A 21,840-nucleotide genomic window follows, 5' to 3' on the forward strand; every position below is an offset into this window, starting at 1 on the left:
ACTGTGTCTTGAACGTTGACCACAAGGGAAGAATATCATTGAGCAACTTCTCAGAGCAATGTATGTATGACAGACATGAGTAACTTAATGGGAAAAGATATAAATTATGCGGGAAAATCTCAGAAACCTGTAAATTAAAATAGACAGACCCAGCAAAAAGTGAGCTACACATTTTCAGGTTCCAGCTTGAAACCTGAGTTCCAGTTCCACCTAGATATGATCAAACACTTTCCAGGTCTGTAGAGCTCTAGCTGACAGATTAATAATGGAACCAGATCTTTTCAAATAAATTGTTGACTTAATTTGCTTGTCATAAATCATGTTCAGAAAATAATAACACTGCCACTATTTTTAAAAATCAGTTTAAAAAACTTAAAAAAACCCACACAAAACAGAGAATTGCTTTTTGGGAAAGCACATATCTATCTACTTTCCTAGGTCAGGACTATACTGATTAAATACTGGAGAAAATTGTGCTTAAAACAATTTCAGCACAAGCATAAGAATGTGGAGCAAGTTAAATCTGGGGCTAGTATTGCTGAGATATATACTACTTTAAAATCAGAATTTCAAGGTGACTGATATGGATAACATTGCATGGAGGTAGAGGAAAAAGCTGTGCACTTAGTTTTCTTCATTCTCTTGGTGCTGAAAAACAAAGAGTGAAAAAGAGAAGAAAAAAAGAGGGGATGGGGTGTGGGAGAGAGACCAGACAAGATGCAGCTATATTTATTCTTATCTTTCTTAATCCCTATTCTGGTAATCACACCAGCTGGATGCTCAAAATCTGAATCCAAGAGACCTGATATTCTTAAACATAGTAGGAAAAAAAAAATCTTCATGAAGAAAATGAACATCCAGAGGGATAATATGTAGGCTCAGGTAAGGACAAATTGTCTTGTGTAAATGACAAGGGGAAAGAGGACTGAGGATATTAAGGTGCTGAGGCATCTGTGATTTCTGTTTTAAACAGCTGGCTTCCTTTCTTCTGTCACAGTTTCAGAAAAGCAGCTATCAATTAAGCTGGTTAAACAGAACGACCATATTCCATGAAATGTGCAAAAAGAATATGGTTATTCAAACAATACCACCACTAAAGATGTGCTGCTTGCATATTCATTCAGATTCTCACCAAGAGAAAAAATATAAATGTGAAAGGATAGAAACATCTTACATTCTGAACTTTATTTATATGCAATTAAATCTGTACAAAGCAAGGTGGTTTAGGAGAATGAGTGGACATGAGCCAACAGAAAGCACTCAGAGCAAATCCCAGAATCACTTACTGTCACTTACTGCTTTACACATTTTGGAAAGGAAAAGTATTAATGCTATTTTGCCTTAACTACACTCTGCAATAAAAAAAAGGAGTAATTCCTATTCATCTGCTTCACTGGGCTACTTATAGAATTAAATTGCAAAGCCATAACAAGGCCTAATCATAATTTCTAGAGCAAGGAGTCAGTATGAGTTGTCTTCAGCTCAACTTTCCATGTACCCAAAAAACCCTTGTACTGTTTACAGAAACTCCCTGTCATGGACTCCCTGGTCTCAATTCAAGGTTGCTGTGGAGGGCAAGAGATGCAGGCTACTCTATGATTTCATACTTGCTGTTCACCATACAGGACTATATCACATGGCCCAGAAGACATCAAGCCACAAAGCGAGAACGCCCCTGGAGTGTGTGGCAGAATGCACCACCAGCCCAGCCTGAAAATTTACTCAGTCCCTTGATTTTCTATTGGACACTTGCACTGCACAATGAGCTGAGCTGCATCCTTAGCTAATGCCTTTTCTGAAGGTGGTCTCACTGATTTCAAGCAGGAATTTCTGAAGGAACCAGATGCTATATGTGTAAAAGCAAATGTCCAGTATTAGATAAGTAGTATGCATTGTCCTCAGAGTGGGATATTTGTCTTCTGGTGTTTAATTTCAGCGCATAAATCCATGATTAATGATAGATGTGTTATTTATTTTAACGTTTCAAGAATAATATTTTGGATTCAGTAGATTTTTGCAGGATGATATCTGAAACTGATTGTAGATTGCACTTACTGCTGAAACTTTACATTTCTTCTGAAACTATAATGGACTTCACCTGTAAATATCTCCAGAATACAATTAAGACCACCTGGTAGAGGGAATTGAGTTTGGAAACATTTTTGCTGGAAAGAAAGCCAAATTCACTCTTGGGAGCAGGGTCTCTAATAGTGTTTCCTTTTCCTCTGAAATAATAGTATGAAATAAAACCATTCTGGGAAGTGTCAACAAAATCTTAATTTGATGTACAATGGCTGAAAAGCCAAAGCTAGAAGAACCATGGGACAAAGTGTGTTTACACAGATGCTGGATTGCCTCCAAAACCTATGAAAATAGTACTAAGTCCTCCCAGGGCTGAACAATGGGACTGAAATGAGGCATCAAAAGTAATTAATATATATTAACTTGCTCCCACACACTATCACACTGCATGGAATTTTTTTTCCTCTACAAGCACAAATAATCAACATAGTGCAAAGGGTTTCTAATCCATTTGTTGTGTTATACATACTTAGGCATGGAGGGAGTCACCAACAAAAGGTTTGATTGGAGTTGGCCTGCATTACTGCTTTTATTTTTGTAAAACAATTTTAAGTAGAATACAAGCCCTTTATAAGGCAGTTCCTTCATAGAACTGAATTTTATGCAGGAATTTTTTGTGCAAAATCTGCAGGTATCTGAGATGGAGACTGACCTGCTGACAGCTAGTTCAAACATGGGCTGGCACCCAGGCTGAGCTGAAATGGGGCTCCTGGACTCATGGGCAGGGGCCAGGGGATGTCCTGTGGTCAAGGCCCCTTGGGGCCCTGAAAAATATTTACAGGGCATTTATTTTCAACATCTGACTTCAGTAAGAGTTACATTTAATGGAGTGCTTTATGAACAACAGGATACATTTGAAGTATTATATAGAAGAGGTTGTTTATTGTTTATACTCAATAGAATCAACAATACTAGATTTTTAGGTTCTAACCTGAGAAAAAAAATAGAGTGACTATTTTGGATGTTTGAGTCTCACAGTTAATATTGCTCAAGAAGCCATTGGCAGAGCAAAACTACCTTCCTACGCTTGACCTCCAAGCTTGAGGAAATAGTCACTGCCTTTTTTTCGGACAGCTGACAGCTAACAGTGGAATCATAACCTCAGAAAGCTGAGAGCTTTCCCATCGTTTACTTTGTTTTTTTAAAAACTTTGATCTGAAGTGCATGTGTGAGGTAGGGAGGGGAGAGGAAAAGGAAAGACCTGTATTAATTGCAGAGATTGCAGGCAGAGTAGGATAACAATTTTGAAATAAATCATATAACCAAACCATAACAGGAAAATCTTTGATAGTCTGAGCATTGTATGAAGTCAGTAAGCTCTCCCCAAAGCACAGTGCCATTTCATAGTGTTCCTGGAAAGCTCAGACAAGAGATCTCCCTAATGTGGTAAAATATCAGATTTAAATTGCTAAACAACTTCATTTTCTACTCCTTTACCTGAGTTCACCACCAAGACGCCCCCCACACCCCCCAGCAAAAAAAGACCCCAAAGAACTCCAAAAAACAACCAAACAAAACCCCCAAACCCACTTCTATGGAAACAGGAGAACTACATCAATTTGAGAAGACAGTGAGATATAAAGATATAAACTGGACACTGCTCATGACTTTAAATGAACATATGTTGGAGTGGATATGTTTTACTTTGAGCAAGTTTAACTTGCAGCTTCAGTTTGCTGAACGTGTTTCTTTAACCCTCCAAAACATTTTCAAAAGCATGCACCAAAATGTCACAACAAAACCTGCCTCCTTATTTCATAATTCTGTAGCATTATAAAGCAGTCCTGGGTGGTTAATGCATATTTTTTTCTCTTTCAGTTGTTCTCAAAAGTCTTATTTTTTACCGTCTTATGTGATACAGTGAACTACAGAGAGCTATTCAAGTCTCAGGACAACTGGTTATTTTAAACTGATGACAACATTGTGTATACACACTTCATGAAGAGTAAAACTTTCAGTTTGTATAACAACAAACAGAAGGAATTTGGAAATTAATTCTAATTTCAGGTCTTGAGTATTATAAATCTTGGCTTGCAGTACTATGAAACAATTGTCATTTTAAGTATGTGGTCTAATCTAACACAAACATGTTGTATATATGGTAGCCCTGAGTCACGGTACACTTACATTGAAGTTACCAGCAACACAGGCTGAAGTTAACATCAAAATAAAGCAAATAAATATGCAAGCCCAAGTAGTTCTGGAGAATTAGCTCTGAAGAATTCCAGTTTCCTGTTGATCTACATCTTACCATTGGCCAACTTTTGTGTTTAAGATAACTTCTTACGTGTGCCAAGAGGGCTTATAATGTTTTTCTTCCATGTAATGTCAAACAAAGTGTCACTTCCATGTGCTGTCTTTCCATCAAGGCTTTAATGGTCTATCTCCTTCATCAAGCTGCCTATTTTCATGACATTTGTGGAAGAATAATTATCTTTGCAACCTGGAGCCTCTACTTCACATGTGGCTGAAATCAGGGAGCACACGCACACAAACACTGACTTTATAGGCCTTGTTTCCAAAGGAAATTGCTTTAAAAAGATACTCTTCTGCCTTTTGTTTTACAAGAAGTGATCTCATTGTAATCAAAACGGATGTCCTATAAAAGACATTTTCAAATGAAAGATAAACAATTAACACTACCCAGTATCAGAAGAGTAAACAAGCAGCAGTAAGTGATAGATCAGTGACCCAAAAAAAGGCATAATGTTCCCCTTAAAGCAGTAATGTTGTTTCTTTTGGAAGGGAGGCAGTATTTTCATATTATGCCATGAATTGCTGCACCCATTCTCCTGCTATTTAGTGTATTTCTGATCATAAACTTATCAGGTTCTTTATCAGATCAATTTGCTTTTCGTTTCTATTGGAGATTCCTTCCCCTAATAACAAAAAAATCTGTTTCTAATGTCCCACATAAAAATACAGCCTAGATCTTAAGGGTTCACATTAAAGTCAGGAAAAATGCTGAACGAAGGTGATACGAAGACTGGCCAGCTCAAAAAGGGGACACCAGGGCACCAGGAAAAATATCTACTTTTATACAGATCATGATAAAATTTTTGCAAGAAATGCTCCAGCTATAAATTCTTTCAGATTACGTAGGTAAAGGAGAATGATTCATAAATAGTCAGGAAACAATGAAAAGGATAAATGGTCCAAAATTATGAGAAAAGTAATTTTCCATGGTTTATAGGATGAACATGTCCTGGTTTTGGCTGGGATAGTTATTTTTCTTCCTAGCAGCTGGTACGGTGCTGTGCTTTGGATTTAGAATGAGAATAATGTTGATAACACGCTGATGTTTTAGCTGTTGCTAAGTAGTGCTTACTCTCAATCAAGGACTTTTCTGTTTCTCGTGCTCTGCCAGTGAGGAGGTGTAGAGCCAGGACAGCTGACCTGAACTAGCCCAAGGGATATTCCATCCCACGGAACATCATGCTCAGTATATAAACTGGGGGGAGCTGGCCAGGAGGGGCTGATAACTGCTGGGGGACTGGCTGGGCATCGGTCAGCAGGTGGTGAGCGATTGTGTTGTGCATCACTTGTTGGGATTTTTTGGGTTTTCTTTGGGCGGTGGGGGTGGTGTATTTCTCTCTTTTTCTTGTCTCCCTTTTCATTACCATTGTTCTGACATTTTATTTTACTTCAATTATTAAACTGTTCTTATCTCAACCCACACATTTTACCTTCTTTCCGATTCTCCTCCCCATCCCACTAAGGGCGGGACAGGGAGTGAGTGAGCAGCCACCTGGTACTTAGTTGCTGGTGGGGGTTAACCACGACAGAACATAACAGAAGACTTTTCTGCTCTTAGTGTAAGCTCAGGAATATGATCTGTGCACTGAGCAGCTATAATGTTGATAAGGTTGAAGCAGCAATGGATTCTGCAACGGCTGATGCTGCAAACTGGAAATGTGCAATTACATGATTCCCCAGGCTTCTGAATCTGATAGAAATCTCCCCATCGCCTGTCACCAAACAGTTTCATTTTTAGGACGTGTGTCTGGTGTGGCAGAAACTCACCTAAACCTTTTAATTTTGCCTAATCTGACATCTCTTTGGAAGAATAGTAGCAACATAGGCTCTGTTTCCCAATCAGTGTAAAAGTAATACTCAAGACACTGACATTTCTGATTATTTATTACAGTATTTTAAAGCATATAAACTCCATTGCCAGGTGTTTCAAGCCGGTTTAAAAATAAAATAAAATAAAATGAGGCTTTAAGTTTTAGGCAGTATTTCAGTAGATTTTGATTAAGAATTTTTAGAATGTTACTAGAGAGGAAATATGACTTTTCCTAGGAAAACAGTCTTCTCAAAATAAGGCTTCCTTTCAGTAAAGCATGGATGTGTTTGCTTAAATTTATCACATTCATTGGCTCACCAGCATGTATTTTTTCTGACAAGAAATTTGTGAGTTTGAGACATGAAAAAAACAAACTAACCCCTGAAAATACATCCCTCAAACACCAAAGCTTCTGTCTTACTTATACCCACCCAGTTCTATTTACTTTGTAACGTGCAAGTTAGAAACAACTCTAGAGCCCAAACTCTTCATGCTTTTCTCAGTTGCAGCTTTTACTATCTCAGCAATTGAGGATGCTGGTCAAAATTCAGCTTGCTATTAACTGTTTGTTGCCGTATGTTGCACTACCTTGAACTGAAGGCAGTTTGTAGTAGGGCCTAAAGCCAAACTGATTTTTTATAAAACCTCACTTTAAAATTCCACTGTAGTAACAACATTTCCACTTCATATATTTGACAATTTTATTTAATAGCCTCATAAGTTCAGAATAGTTACATAATAGTTACATCACAACTTTTAAAAAGGATTGCACTCAGCTACTCAGTCCATTAAAATACTAGAAAACAGGGAAAAGGAAAATACGGAGTGTAAAGGAGCTCTGTCCACTGAACTGAGTTGTTTGTAGCAAGTTGCTACTGAACATGAAGAGGTCCTCATGCTTTCTGGTAGACTCTAACACACTTGACACCATTCATGTCACATTCCTAGAAGATAAAGAGATGGATTTATTCATTTGCCATAAGGAAAAAGATCTTCTAGAGTTACTTTTCAGGCTACTGGCCAGCAGAGCTCAGGGGTCAGAAAGCAGGACTGAACTCACCACCACCAATTGTCCATCCACTAGCTTTCGTGTTATTATGGTCTTCTTGCCATCCCATTCCTGCTCCTGAATCAGTGACCCATCATCTTTTAAGCTTACAAGGGTCTGAAAGAAGAACCCAGACATCAATACTTTACACATGACATTCGATGGAGACCAAGGCTTTCCAACACCTTATTCCAAAGGAAAAGTTCCTACCCCAGTTCACCCAATAGTAATTTTGTAATTGATATCAGGAAATTATATTAAATGTTTTATTGATCCTCTTCTTCCAGCAGCTCACTGCTTGTTCACTCACTGCTCTGACACATTCCTGCATCAGACAGACCTTTGACAGCATGCACAATTTCAATTAACAGGAGCAGACGATGTTCTCTGTTCATCTTTTTGTACTTGGGCTTTTGTGTAACATTTATCTGATCTTGCAATAATAGTTGAATTGCCAGTGTGGGGCTGGAGGGAGGGGAGTGGTACTCAGCACTCACACAGGGATGAGAGAGAATCTTATTTGAGGGCTTCTTTGTGTTTAACCTCCTTTTGGATTAATATTCTCCCTATTTGGTGCAGGGAGAAGCTCTTTGCCTTCTAAAACTGGAGATTAGAGACTGTGATTCACATGTATGCCTGTGTGTCAGTTATCCCACTGCACACTGAACCACTCTCTCGTTATGCAAATACGAGACTCAGCGGAAAGGTTAACCCAAAGGCTGCATTGGATCTGATTAAACATCAATGGGATTTTTTCCACAGGCTTCAAATGAAGTGGCATTTGGCTTTAACAGGGATTTAGAGGTCTGTTAGTTTTACTAACACAATGCTTCTGCTACAAATGGAAAACAACAAAATACACAAGACATTATTGGCTTCAGCATTTTCCTTCTTTGGAAGTTGCTTAATCCACAAAAAAAAAAAAAAAAAAAAAAAAAAAAAAAAAAAGAGGAATTTATTTCAATGAGACTCTCAGAGACAACTGCTCATCCAAAAAAGCATTGTTAGTGTGGATGTCAAAACTGATTTTTAAATAGCATCTCTATCTGTGAAACAAAAAGAATTTTCGTTTTGCAATAAAATCTAGTGTACTGACCTGAGTTTTCCTGCCATCTAATGTGTTTTCCTCAAATTTCTCACCAAGCTTGAAGCTGAACTGTGAAGTTTTGAAGGTGCTTTCTGTTTTTACGGTGATTGTGTCCCCATCCTTAATAATGTAAACATCTGGTTTGGCCATGCTTCCCATTTTTCTCATGGCCATACCCACACCTGCAAGGTGAGAGGCACAGAGTATCACAAAGTCAGTTAAATCCTAAGACTTAGGGCCACACAAGAATTCAAATACTTAATTCCCATTTAATTAAGACACTTAAGTACACTTGAGAATCAAAGCTCAAGAGCCACAAAGAAAGAGGATGTTTTAAATTATACACTGATGAGGAAGGAAAAAAGCTTATTCACAGGATTATTCTTCTGCTTCCTCAAAGAGCTAAAGTTAAATCTATTTTGCCCTCTAGAGGACTTGCAGATGTCCCAAAACTACACTGGATTACAAACAGAAATAAACAATAGACAGGGAAACAAACATGAATGTTTAAACTAACATAAAATTACTTCCTTCAAGTTTGAACACTTTAAAAATTCTACAGATGATTTTTGACAGATTAATCCACCTGCATATTTATTTTAACTTACTCAAGAAATTCTCTTCCATCACTCTGTATACAATCACAAAGTCTACCCAAAGTATGGACTTGAGAATTAGAAAAGCAATATAGTGCTCATGCACACACACCCCCAAAAAAAGGACCATGAGAAAAATAAGCTTTACAAATGACTGAAAATTCATCATCTGGAGACGGCAGCCCTCAAAATTCTTCAGCAAAAAGACTGACCCTGCCTCAGCCCCTGTGTGCACTGTTGGAGGGGTTTGCTTGAGTCTTTATCTGATGGATGAAAAAACAAATAAGAGGGTAGTCAGGCAACAAATGTGAATCCATCAAACTGGGAAGTGCAGATCTGAACCAAAAATTGATAAGAATCAAATGGAGCAGAAAGGGCCACCAAGTCCATGAGTGTCTGGATTCTACGCTGATGTAGTTAGAAAATGTTGTCACATAACAGCACAGCATTCCCCCAGAGTGTACAGGATGCTTAGGTGAGGGCTGAGTCCACAAAGCAAAGATTACAGTTTCCTTCGGAGGTGGAAATAACAAAATACTTCCCAGCCACTGCTTCTCCAGACTCAACTGAGATTCCAGGACTTGAGCCTTAAGCTTGAGCCTGCAGAGCAAAAACCATTCCTCCTCAGTCTGGCTTTTCTGACCAGAACTGGAAATTATTGCCAGTGACACCCCACCACCACCACCACCCCTCTGCTGCCATCCAGTCCAGAGCAGCCAGTGAGTTATCTGATCAGCTACACCTTGGGATCCAGCTAAACAGAGATGAGCCATGTATGTTTTTGGTAGGGCAAGGAGTGAAATCCAAACTTCTTTATCCTTGAATGTTCTTTTATACAAGCTGAGTGGAATCTGCAGAATCTCATTTATGGTGCGTCAATAGGATCAAAGGTAGAGAGTTTCCTAAGTAGTCAGCGAGGGTGAAATCCAATAAAGAACTGGCTCTTAAAGTGTGACTTGGAGTAATTTAATTGGCTAAATTGTAATTGTAAAAAGGAAAAGTGACTGGTTTAAGACTGCAATGTAAAAACAAACAAACAACACTCAGTCGCTGCCCACACATGGGAGGTGCTCTGCCATTGCAGCAGTTAATTTCTACTTTGAAGTTGCAACTTGGCACATTCCTAGCCCTGGCAGTTAGACATGAGCTCCACAGCATCCTAATCCATGGCTGAACTGAGCTGAGCTTAAAATTCTTGAATTTCCTCCAAAGTCTCCCAAAGGGCTCAGTCCAGAAGGCTTTCTCACACCACAGCTATCACATATTGAAAGGCTTCCCACAAAATACAATTAGCTGCTGCTGTCTGCAGAGTGTAAATGCAGCGATGCCTTCTGCATTTTACATGAAGAGCGCAAGACCTAAATTCCTTCCTCTCCTCCCTCCAAAGACATTCAAGGCCACATCTTCTGCCTCTTGAGAAAATATCTTAGCTTGCAACAGTGAATAAATTGCAGAAAACAACAGCTCCCAGGCTATGCAGACACTGCAAGGTGTCCATCACCTGTTGGCCAGGATGCTCACAGGAAGTGGTGAATCTGAACTTGCAGAGGAGGCTCCTGGTGTTAGGTCCGTTCTTGCTTCCGTAACTTTGTGTTACAAAATGTAGGGCAACTTGGAAGTGAGGATAACAAGTCGGGACGACCACCCCCGCACCCCACCCCCACCGTTAAGGCCGCTACCCACAGAAGACTGCAAACTGCCCCTGGCAATGCAGTCAGCTGCCGGGTACCCACAGGCAGTTGATCCAGTTTGGCTTTCTCATGCGGAGACACCCAAGGTGACTTCATGGGAAGGCAGCCCAGGCTCGGCAGGGCTGTGTGTGGCCACCCCGGGCGGTGGGAGCCCGGCCCTGCCCTGGCAGCAGCGCTGCCCTGCCCGCCACCCCGCTCCCCGCCGAGGGCAGCGCGGAGCCGCCCCCCCGCCCCCCGCCCGGGGCATCGCTCGGGTCCCACCGCCCCGGCTGCCCGCCCCGGGGCATTAACCGGGGAGGGAGGAGCGAGCTGGCCTAATGGCAGCCGGGCTGCTGGCACCGGTGGATAATCCGGGGCGCTGCCGGCGGGAGGGGGCGGCTGGGCAGCAGGGAAGGCGCAGCACGGGGCGGCGGGAACGCGTCTGCTGGCACCGGCACCTGCCTCCCAGCCATTACGGTGCAAAAAGGCTTGCCGACATCTTTAGGACGCGGAGACGGAGGCGGCAGCTACCCCGGGAGGAAGGGGCTGCTCCCGGCCGACGCTCCCCCAGGCACCGGGAGGGCGCGGAGACCCCGGTGCCGCATCCCGGCATCACCCCCCCGGCCGCCGCCCCGCCGCAGCTCACGGCCGGGCCGCCCGCGCCCTCGGGCCCAGCCCCGGGACGTCGCACCGGTCCCGGTGCCGCGCCCGCCGCGCACCTTGGACAGAGCCTCGCCGGCCGGCGGCGACGACACGTCCCCGGGGCGGCATCCCTCCCTCCCGGGGCGGGGAGTCGCCGGCTCCTTACCCAGCTCCTTCATATACTCCTCGAAGCCCTCGCTGGAGATGAGGCACCATTTGCCTAAAAACGCGTCGATGGCCATGGCGGCGGCGCTGGGGCTGGTGGTGTCCCTGGGGAAGCGCGGAGGCAGGAGGACGGGCTGCAGCGGGGCCGCGGCCGCCTTTATAGCGGGGCCGGCCACATGTGCCGCCGGGGAGAGCCAATGGGGCGGCCGCCGCGCCCCGGCCCCTTCCCCGCCGAGCCCCCGCCCGGCGAGTCCCGCCCGCGGCGGCGGCGGCAAGAGCGGGCACGCCGGGCCGCTGCCTGCCCTCCGCCCGCACCCGCACACACACACACACACCCGCACCCGCACACACCCGTGCACACCCGCACACGCACACACCCGCACACGATCACGCACACACACCCGCATAACCACACTGGCGCACACACACACACCCGTGCACACACACCCGCACACCCACCCACCCGCACACGCACACCCACACACACCTGCACACACACACGCACACACACACTGGCGTGTGCACACCCCCCCGTACACACGCACACCCCCCAGCACACACACACATGCACGCACACCCCGCACACGCACCCCCGCACACAATACCCGCGTGCACACACCCTCGCACACGCACCCCCGCACACACATACCCGCGTGCACACACCCGCGCACACACACCCCCCCACACACGCACACATGCACACCCACACACGCACACACAAACCTGTGCACACACATCCGCGCACACACACCCCTGCACACGCACACCTGCACACACACACACACACACACACACACCTGCGCACGCACACACCTGTCTGCCCCCCGGGCCTGCAGCTCCTCTGGACTGCAAGCTGCGCCAGAAATGGTGGGACACCACCGTAGCATCCCACCCAGGGATGTCATGGCCTTAATGCTTCTTCAGGCATGAACACCACCCCGACGCCTACCTCAGCCAAGGAGTCCAGTGTGCTGTGCTCTAGCACCCGTGGGGTCCAACCCAGTCTCCAGGATTTGAGCTCCAGGGAAATTTTTCTTCTGGCACACTAATCCTAAATTACACCATTTACTACATACGCTTTTTACAGGTAATTCAGGAACAAAAAAGCACAGGGCATCATATGGCACAGAGACAGAGCACTAAGGAGTCAGCATCCCAAAGAAGTTTATTGGGTTCGATCGTAGGCTTTCCCGGCATCCCCCCAAGCCCCACCGGTACATCCCATCATACTGAACTACAGCATGCTGCAGCCCAGGAGCAGCCGTTACATACACGCAGCGATCAGCTATCAAACAAGGTCCATCAAAATACAGAGCTAACGCAGGTACTTGCGGTACACAGGAAAAATCAAAGCCTGGATGCAACCTCATGCTTTAGCACTAGAAAAATGCAGATTTGGTACTTTGGTTTTAGTCTGTATTGAACTGCGATATCCTAATTCCTGCTTTTTAAAAGAAAACACAGCAGCTGTCACTACTGTACTGCCGGCGCAGAAGTACCCCCATAAAATATACACTGTTACCAGACCCCTTGGGGTTTGGGTCAATCTTCTGTCACATCCTGTCGGGTGAGCAGAGGGATTTACTGTCATATCCTGTGAGAAAGCTGTTATTTCTAAGTTACAACAAAAATCCTGATTCCAAAGTATCCCCAAAATCTGTTTCCACCATCAGGGTTATGCCGATCTCTGCTTCTTTTGGCCTTCTATCAGACTGGATGAGACCCATAGCTCTTTCTCCATAGCTACTTTCTCCTGACCAGAAAAATAAAATTCTAAAGATATGCCTAGTGCCTGGAGTTTTTTGATGGAGCAGCCATGGCTATGTTTGTCTGCTAGTACTTTTGTGGAGGAGTTTGAGACCGAGGTGTCAAAACCAAAGACGACAGCAAGGTCTCTGAGCTGGTTCCAGCATTTCACAACATGAGAAGGTGCTGTGAATCCAAACGTTGTTGGTGCAAGGCGGACGTTTCCCTTTATGCTCTGCAGTGATACAACTTAGAGCTAAACTGAATCAGTTTGAAGGTTCAGTACTTTCTAGAAAAGGTCAGATTTGTCATACACTAAGTAATCAGTGCATTTTTCAACTGAGATTTTTTTAAAATCCTTCTGTTTAACTATCCTTCCCTACTGAGCTGCCTTTAATTACCTTTCACTTCTCTGACTACATGCTTGCTTTTAATATGCAAACACCACTATAGCGTCTGCTCATAAAGCAGCAAGTCACGTTGCTTTTTTTGTCATCAAGTATGTACATTGAAACACAAGACTTTCAGCTTCCTTCCACTTTTTTTTTTTTTTTTTTTTTTTTTCTGGTCTTGCACAAGAGACTTCATAGAAAATTTCAGATTAGGTTGATGTTTACTACCTAACTCATGGTAGCGGAACCAAAATGCTGTCCATCATGTAGTTCTTTTCTGCTTGCTTACAGAAAGGATAATAGAAAAGCAATCAGATTAGAGATAGAACAGAATCATCCTTCAGAAACGAGGAAGTCTTCAGTCTCATAAAACAGGGACAATTTCTAGAAATAGAAATCTTGGCGTTGCTTCATGTACGCTAGCAAAGAATTTTGGATCCACATTTCTGTAGTGCTGCCTGCAGATGGCTTACGATATGTAAATAGCATTCATTTATACATGACAATAGCTATACATCAGCATGTAAGTGCTGATAATGCAGGAGATGTAAAATTCACTATTTCCATCTAGTGGTGAGACAGTATTCCTGGATCTGAAGTGCATGGAGATCCAGCTATGTACCTGCCCAGGATGTGTTACTTTTTTGAATCCTCCCACAAGTCACTTCGTTTGATTCTCCTTACAAATTTTTCAGGTCTAGACATGTAAGTTCATAGAAGATGTAAAGAAAAAAAGAGAATCTTATCACTCTTTTCTGAAATGCAGACTGTTAGGATACAGTGAAAAATCTCTCTCAATTTTTACAAAAATCTAATGTTTTGCAAATTAATCTGGCCATACAGATTACTGGCTGTGATACTGTCAATGCCACATCTCAAAACTTCTTTGAAACTGGATAGAGCTGAAATTTGTGGTATCTCACATAGCAAATAGAGTAACTAGAGAGACCAGAGACGTATTCTACTGGGTAAGGTACAAGTGGACTGGGCTACAAAATATACATTATTTTTAATTATAATGGTACAGTGTATGTATTGGTCATAATGGCTCTTACTTTGGGAGCCAAAATAAAACAGTCAGATATCCAGAGACGCTTGGGCCACAGGGATCTGTCTCTGTAAATCCCAGTTCCTGCCTGGTTTGAGACTGGCGTCACGGTCAGAGATGTTTTGTGTGTGTAGCCTCCTCTTTTCTCTAGATATGCCCAAGGGGAAGCAGTGAATACATATATCTGTATGGGCACCGTTGAATTGCTATGCCACATATTACTGTTTCAGCACAGACATCTGAAGTTCTCTGAAGTTTTGCTTGTTTCCATGTTAGACTACACATTGTTGAAGAGAAGAAGAATCAAATTTACAATGAGAAGTGTAAATTCTTCCGTGGCAATTAACTGCACGGAAAGCACGTAGCCACAGTTAGGAGCAACCACCACCTTGGCAGCGTGGGCCTGCCAGAGTGAATGTTTTCCTGAGGTAGTCAAGCCCTTGCACCTCATGCAAGAGAAGGATATTATAGGCCTTCATTACCAAGCACAAAGAAAAGGACCAAGGCAAAAGAGTGCGCAGAGACCTTCATTCTACTCCTCCAGGCAAGTGTGCATTGTGCAGTGATGCTTCATCTGACATGAGAGCTGGGAAGATGTGGCCAGCAGTGTTTGAGGCTCACATAGCCATAGCATTACCCTCTGCATGCAAGCCAAGCCATATTTTGCCTTTCAAACTCACAATACCTGCTGCTTGGGCAGGGCAGAGCACCACCTCCTTGTCTGCAACATATCGCTGATCAGGTTGCATAGGAGGTGTAACTTTTTCCCTAGACCTTCACTCATTATACTGCCCATATGTTTTACTTGGAAGGAACCCGATCTGATAGTGCTATACTTTGCTTTACTGTGTAAAAGGGAGGACCTTGCTTTCCTTCTAGTACACAGACATATTTTTTTATATACAGTACCTTCTCCAAGTGGTAAGCTTCTTCTAGACAAGATTACCTACCTCCTGTGAAAAATTGTCTCCAAAAATTGTCAGGGAAATTGGACACCACAGCCCAAATTTTACTCTTCAGCCTATCCCTAGCTATGAAAAAAGAATAAAGCAATCCATGAATAATAGTTACTCACCCCCAAGGCATGGATGAGATAAATTGCATAGGTAGCACAGCTTTGTGTTTGTTTCCTTGTTGTACAAGTGTGGTTTTCCCTTCCCAGCCATGTCATCACTGGGCAGACATGATGAAACACATGCTATGGTTGCATAGCTGGCCTAGGTAAGCTTTACTCCAGCTCAGAAGCTATTTGCTTGGGCAATACTAAACCAGGGATTATGAAGCAATGCATGAACCTGCAAGTTTCCATCTGTATGTCAATATGCACAAGATCTTCTAGCATATGGGCATTTCCTTATCTCTGAGCTAAAGAGTTGGGCATAGCCTGCATTTTGTCAATGAGCTTTGCACGGTACATCTTAGTTTTCAAGTCAAAACAAAGTCACCTTGCTCTCCAGAACAGCTTAGTCTCAGGAGCATAGGCCCAAGGAGCGCTTGCTGTGGATCCGGCCACTGCTGCATCTGCTCTGGGTGGCTGGCTGTTGGGGACGGGCAGGCTCACACGTGCTCGCGTTCAGTGCCGAGCCAACCAGAGCCCTGATCCCTGCTGATGCCACAGAGCATTACTATAATGCAATTAACATGCCAGCAACCTCAGCATATGTCCTGTATGCTGTCAGCAGCATGTTCAAAGCAAGTTTAAAGGGAAATGCTTACATTGAGGGCAAAGATTACTGTGGCAATGGTGTGACAGCTCACTGGTTGTATCCTGCCTCAATGACCGGAGAGAAAGCTCCAGAGACTGCAGTGACCAGAAAGAGTATTCCAGGCTTCATTTTCCTCATTCCAGACAAAAATGACCTGTCAGTTCCAGCCCAGCTCACAGTGACTGCAGATGTACAAGCTTGTGTCTAATTTTGGAAGCTTTAAAAAAAAATCTCTTTATTTAGCAGCAATATCTATGTTGAATAGCAAACACTCACACATTACTATAAAAATATTTTTATTTATCTTCAGAATTTTATAATCTGTACAGCCATTACAATGTTAAAAAAATTAAGACCAGGATAACTACGAATTGTCCATTGCTGTAGTTTTAACACTGAAAAGGTCTTTGATCCACATAAACCAAAAACATATTAGCAGGGGATACCTGCTCATGGAGAATTTCGGAAAGATAATACTCTGACGTGGCTTTTTAGAAACCTCAGGTGTACAAAGAACTATCCCAAAGCTCTATCAAGAAAACCAAATAAACCCTGCAACTTTGTCCTTTCTGTGTGGTCTGGAACAATAAGGACAAGGAATGGCAAAATAACTTGGAATAAATAAATGATAAAAGAAATATTTCTACCAACGCTGAGTAATTGGCCTATGAAATTTAGAATCACAAATTACAGATGTGCCCATTGGATTTTGGAAGGGGTATATAAAGTTTTAGTATGATTTTTTTGTTGCATATTATAAGTAGAGTTTTATTACCAAGTATATTAATTCACCACTGTGAAGGTAACCTCAGAAAAAAAATTTAATTTATAGTTAGAACAATTGCACTACTTTTCATTCTCAGGATGTCACCAGAGAGCATCACAGCTACAGAAATCTGGCGGGCAGAGCATGACACTTGTCCTCTACAGATGAAGGGTTTTCTCAGTGTGATGTAGATACCAATGCCTTTCCCAGCAGTATTGGAGTGAGAGGGACTGCAACTGCTGCTCTTCGTGTTAGGCAAAATCCTGTCATATGGTATTAGGAATATCTGTAGCCCATCTACCAGACCAGGGCTCCCAAAGGACTTCATCTTGGGGCAACAAGGCTAGGTTTCGCCAAAAAGCACAAGTCTCCTCACACCTGCACGCAGTGGGAAGAGACAGGCTCTCCGCGATATCGCTCAAGCACTAGCTTCTGGTTCTGACTTGCCTTTCAGAAAAGCCCTGCTCTTTCACGAACCGTAGAGGAACCTAGAGAAACACCATTTAGAAGCTAAAGCTAGTTTTTATGATTATCCCATTCCCATTGCTAACACACGTTTGCCAAGTGTGTCAACTACGTGACTTGTGTTCAAAAGACCTTCTAAGAAAATTCTTGCCTCTGGCATCTCAGGCAGCCACGCAGGACTGGTAGGTATTCTCCACTTCACTCTTCCAGACTTGAAAAGCCTCATGGTATTTGGGTTTATGTCCTTGATTCCTTTTTACGATCTTACTTAGCTAATCTAGGCTAGAGAAAATCTATAAGGAGGTAAAAAATTACAATGCAGTTCCCTGATTTTTTCCTGTGCTTCTGCCACAAGATACTTTCTGGTACTGATTCTGGCACTTTTATGTGCAGCTTAACTTGATACTGACTAGGCTATGTGAAGGAAAGGAAGAATTAACCATCTGATTCTTAGATTTGCTATTTCCAGTAAATACTTTGAGATTCATTTGAGAGGTGGATTTTGAAGACAAGTTCTACAAAGCCCCACCAAGAAAAAGAGACTTTATAAACTCCATGAAAATAATTACCGTTTCTTTTATTTGTGCAAGTGATTTGAACCACTCAGGTTCACCAGTAATGAAAAGACAATTCAGTGAATCTGTGCAAGAACTGTGTTTGAGATGACAAATTTGCTGGCTTTGCATACTGACCATACTATTTCTACAGTAAGGCTGACTATTGACTCCTCACTGAAAAAGGGTGGAGGGCTCAAAAGAAATAGAAAAGTAGTGTCTGAGTATGGAAGGAACCTGCTGCTTTGCCTCCTGCCTGTCCACTGAACTTCCTCCAGGGATTGTTAGAGTTGGTGAAAACCTGTCCACTAAGTCACTTTTCCCAGGCTTTGCGCCTATTGACCAAGCATTCCCTCCAGAAACAGGTCTGCTGGTCCACTTTTCCAGCTATTTTGTCTTAAAATAAATGTTCTTTCTATATGTAGGCAAATCAAACTCACCTCATCCAGGGAAGCACAATGCGGAGACCTCCTCTGATATGCCATTAACCTCTGCTGGCAACCCTGTCAGCATGTAGGAGATCGCTTCAAGTCAAGCAGAGTCTCTATGCTTACCTTAACGCTGCTTTCAAGTACCACTTTGAAACTTAACAAGACACAATCAAAACACATCAGCAGCTCCTTTGTCCTCACATCTCTAACACCTATCCCTGGGCAGTGTCTTCTAAAATCTTGAGAAGGCCAGCTCAATGTAAAGATGATTTGTTAAGTTAAAGACTTATTAACTTAAGTTAAATCAGAAACAAAGTACCCCCTCCAACCGTTCATGCTGCTCTATCCCTACATTCCTCAGCATACAGTGAGGCTGAGCGGGAAGAAAAGTAGTGGTTTACCTGGACCAAAGCACCTTGGCTGCTTGAAGGTACTGCAGACAAGTCTGCTCTTAGCAGACAATAAAAAAGGCTCAGAAGAGTCCTCCCTCTGGAAGGCTCAGGCCTTCCACGGGGAAAAGGTGAGACTGGATGAGATCAAATAGCACCAGGAAGGAAAAAGGCAATTATTATTCGAGGAGAAGGGAGGGGAGAGCAGTGCAGTTGGGAGAGGCACCACTGACAGGTGACCTGTCAGTCTGAAGGTGATTCCAAACCACCCAGGGGAGAAGCAGGGTCCATCATCCAGGGAAACTGGTCACACCAAGCTGAAGTGAGCAGTAAGCCAGCAGCTCTTAAAACTGCAAGGGGCGTGTACACCTGCACAGAGTAGACATGCAGATGATAACATACAGGAGCAAAAGTTTTGAGAACTGTCAAAACATAATCCAAGGATATTTAGGGTTTGGGTTTTTTTTGCTCTTCCTTACACCATATAAACTCCTTCGTCATTCAAAATTCATATGTAGTAAAAGGGAAGAACTAGGAAAAGCCAGCCAAAATTAATGCATTCTTCCACATCCTACAGGGCAAATAGTTCTTGACAATTTTCTGAAATTAGTAGATGACATCTTCTGCACGGTCACAGACTGCAAAAATGTATTAGATTGCAACACTTTCAAAATACTTGAGATGTAAAGCATTTTCCACTCAAGTGGGGTTCGCACAGCAATACTGCATTGTAGAGTTTCTCCTACAACTTTCTCCTACAAAATTGCCCAAATTGAGATTTCCACAAATAACAAAAAACAGAATTTGCACTAGCATGCATGAACTACATCTGATAGCATGTTTCTACTTCTTTCTACCTTGCAAAAAAGGCCTTGGGATGTTGCGTTTTTGTACTTACTTGGGCCAGCTAGTAGTTAAAACATGCTGTGGAAATGTTCACTAACATTGCCGCTCCCTGCTGAAATCTTCAATGAAAATACCATTTTCTTTTTCTAAAAACAATGCTGCAGATACTTAAAAAGGAAGCACCTTGACCAGCGAGTGCTACCCGAGTGGCACATTCATCTACTTCAGGAGTATTCTCCCTACACATCGACAAGAATTTCTAAATAAATAGGTACTTGTCCAATACACAGGTCTAAGATGATTCTAATAATTGTTTTAAATTGCCAGGTATTAGAGATCTGAGCATTTTAATGTTATCACCTGTCATCAGACACCTTACACGGACATGGTGTTTGCATTTAATTAATCCCAGTATTTTTAGGGCCTGTTCCAGATCCTTTTATACTTAGGCAAGCACTCATATTTTTGGTGTGGTACACTGATCAAGATTAGTGGGTTAAAGAACAATAACATGCAAAATCAGTGCTCACCCAGCCATGCTTTGTTCTGCATGACTGACCTTAATACCACCTACATCCACAGCCCTAGACTGTGCATGTCAGGAAGATGTCAGAGTAGCAGGTCACTTGGCTTTGTTTCAGTCAGTCAGACAGCAGCAGAAATCGATACTGCACGAACAGCTTGCAGCAAAGTTATCTAAATGCTTAGAGAAGAAATTCATTAAAGATTATCTTCAGCATACTTCAAAAATAAATTTGTACCTTTATCTACATGGTACAGGAAGAGCAATTTTCTACATATTAGCATAATAATCACCAGATGAGTTCCTCCTTGCCCATGTTGCTTGTTTGTATCACTTCAGTATCTTGTAGCCTTGAAAATGCACATTTTTAGCTTTATTTTTTCTGTCCTGTATGTTTTCATTTATACCTTACATATTCAAATCCTAGTCATTACTTTTTCATGCACAAAACATTAGAGTTTTACCACTGCAAATTGCAGTGACTAGCACATACAGCAAAAGCAGCGTCAGCTAACACCTCACCCACTGAACTGTCAGTCATCTCTCAGCGTCTATGTTACATGCCTTTGGCTTAACTTAAGCAAAAAGGTTGGGCATCTCTGGGTTAAAGTGAAAGCACCCAGTAAGAGCATGTCTTTACACAGCAGGATGCCTATCCATGCGAGTAAAGAAACAACAAAAAATACTCATCTTTTTTCAACAGTGGAGAGGATTGGTTTTGGCTGTAAAAAGCCTGAACTGTGATCTTCATTCTTCTCCCTTTTCTCTTCATAAATATAGACCCCAATCTTGGGCCAATATAATACTAAATTTCTATAGTGTTTAACATGTTTTTTAAGTACTTAAAGATGGCTAATTATTTAAGATGCAAGTGTTTCACATTTAAACACGTTTTGCACACTGACATTGTTGTACAAACTGTAAAGGACAAAAACCCAACACAAAAATCACTGATATGTTACAGTAAGAGGGCTTTTGAGCATATGAATACATGATTAACTAGAGAATAAAAAATTCTGCAGTGTTCTTCTACTTGGAACAATTGTGACTTTCCTGTCAGGTTTCTTCAGGTAAAGTCATGCTGTACAATGTTCTTCTAAACTGGAAGGGGAAAAAAATAAAATCAAAAAATACCCAAACTGTCCTTTGAACAGCCTTATTTCTATTTGGTCCACTTTCTATGATCCTCTTCTAGATTCACAGGATTTAAAATCCTCTCAGTTTCAGACGTTCTCATGACTCTTCCACTAGAAGGGAGATCAGTAGCAGGTTTGGGAGCTCAGCACTATGAAACCACTTAGAAGAGCTGGTGGCCTAATAAAAAATTAAAAATAAAAATAAAAATAACAGACTGCAGAGAAGGTATTTATCCCAGACGAAGTCATTCACTTACGTTGCTCCCACATCTAAATTTCATTGACTCATCTGCCCCAATCATCTTATCCCACTCTCTCCTGTTTGTTGCAGAGGAGGCCACCATAGTGTATTACCAAATGTCTTTAGCACAGTTCTGCTTCTCCAGTGAAAGATACCACCCAGACCTCAGTATCCTGGTGAAGAAGTTGCTAAGAACTACCTTGACAGTGCTATTTAAAACACTGGTGCTTTCAGAAAGGAC

The 21,840-nt window shown here is 42.4% G+C and overlaps 1 protein-coding gene across 1 annotated transcript; it reads right to left on the reverse strand.

The window, feature by feature from the left end:
* Positions 1 to 6,204: 6,204 nt before the first annotated feature.
* On the reverse strand, positions 6,205 to 11,616 carry LOC308060071 (fatty acid-binding protein 5). The gene is made up of 4 exons (XM_080378335.1): positions 11,358 to 11,616; positions 8,293 to 8,465; positions 7,209 to 7,313; positions 6,205 to 7,092 (listed from the first exon to the last, which is right to left on the reverse strand). The coding sequence occupies exons 1-4, from the start codon at positions 11,431 to 11,433 to the stop codon at positions 7,042 to 7,044; spliced, it is 405 nt and encodes a 134-aa protein (XP_080234461.1). The 5' UTR covers positions 11,434 to 11,616; the 3' UTR covers positions 6,205 to 7,041.
* Between the last annotated feature and the right edge of the window lie 10,224 nt (positions 11,617 to 21,840).

This window comes from Falco punctatus (genome assembly GCF_963210335.1).
Source record: "Falco punctatus genome assembly, chromosome: 3".
NCBI lineage: Eukaryota > Metazoa > Chordata > Aves > Falconiformes > Falconidae > Falco > Falco punctatus.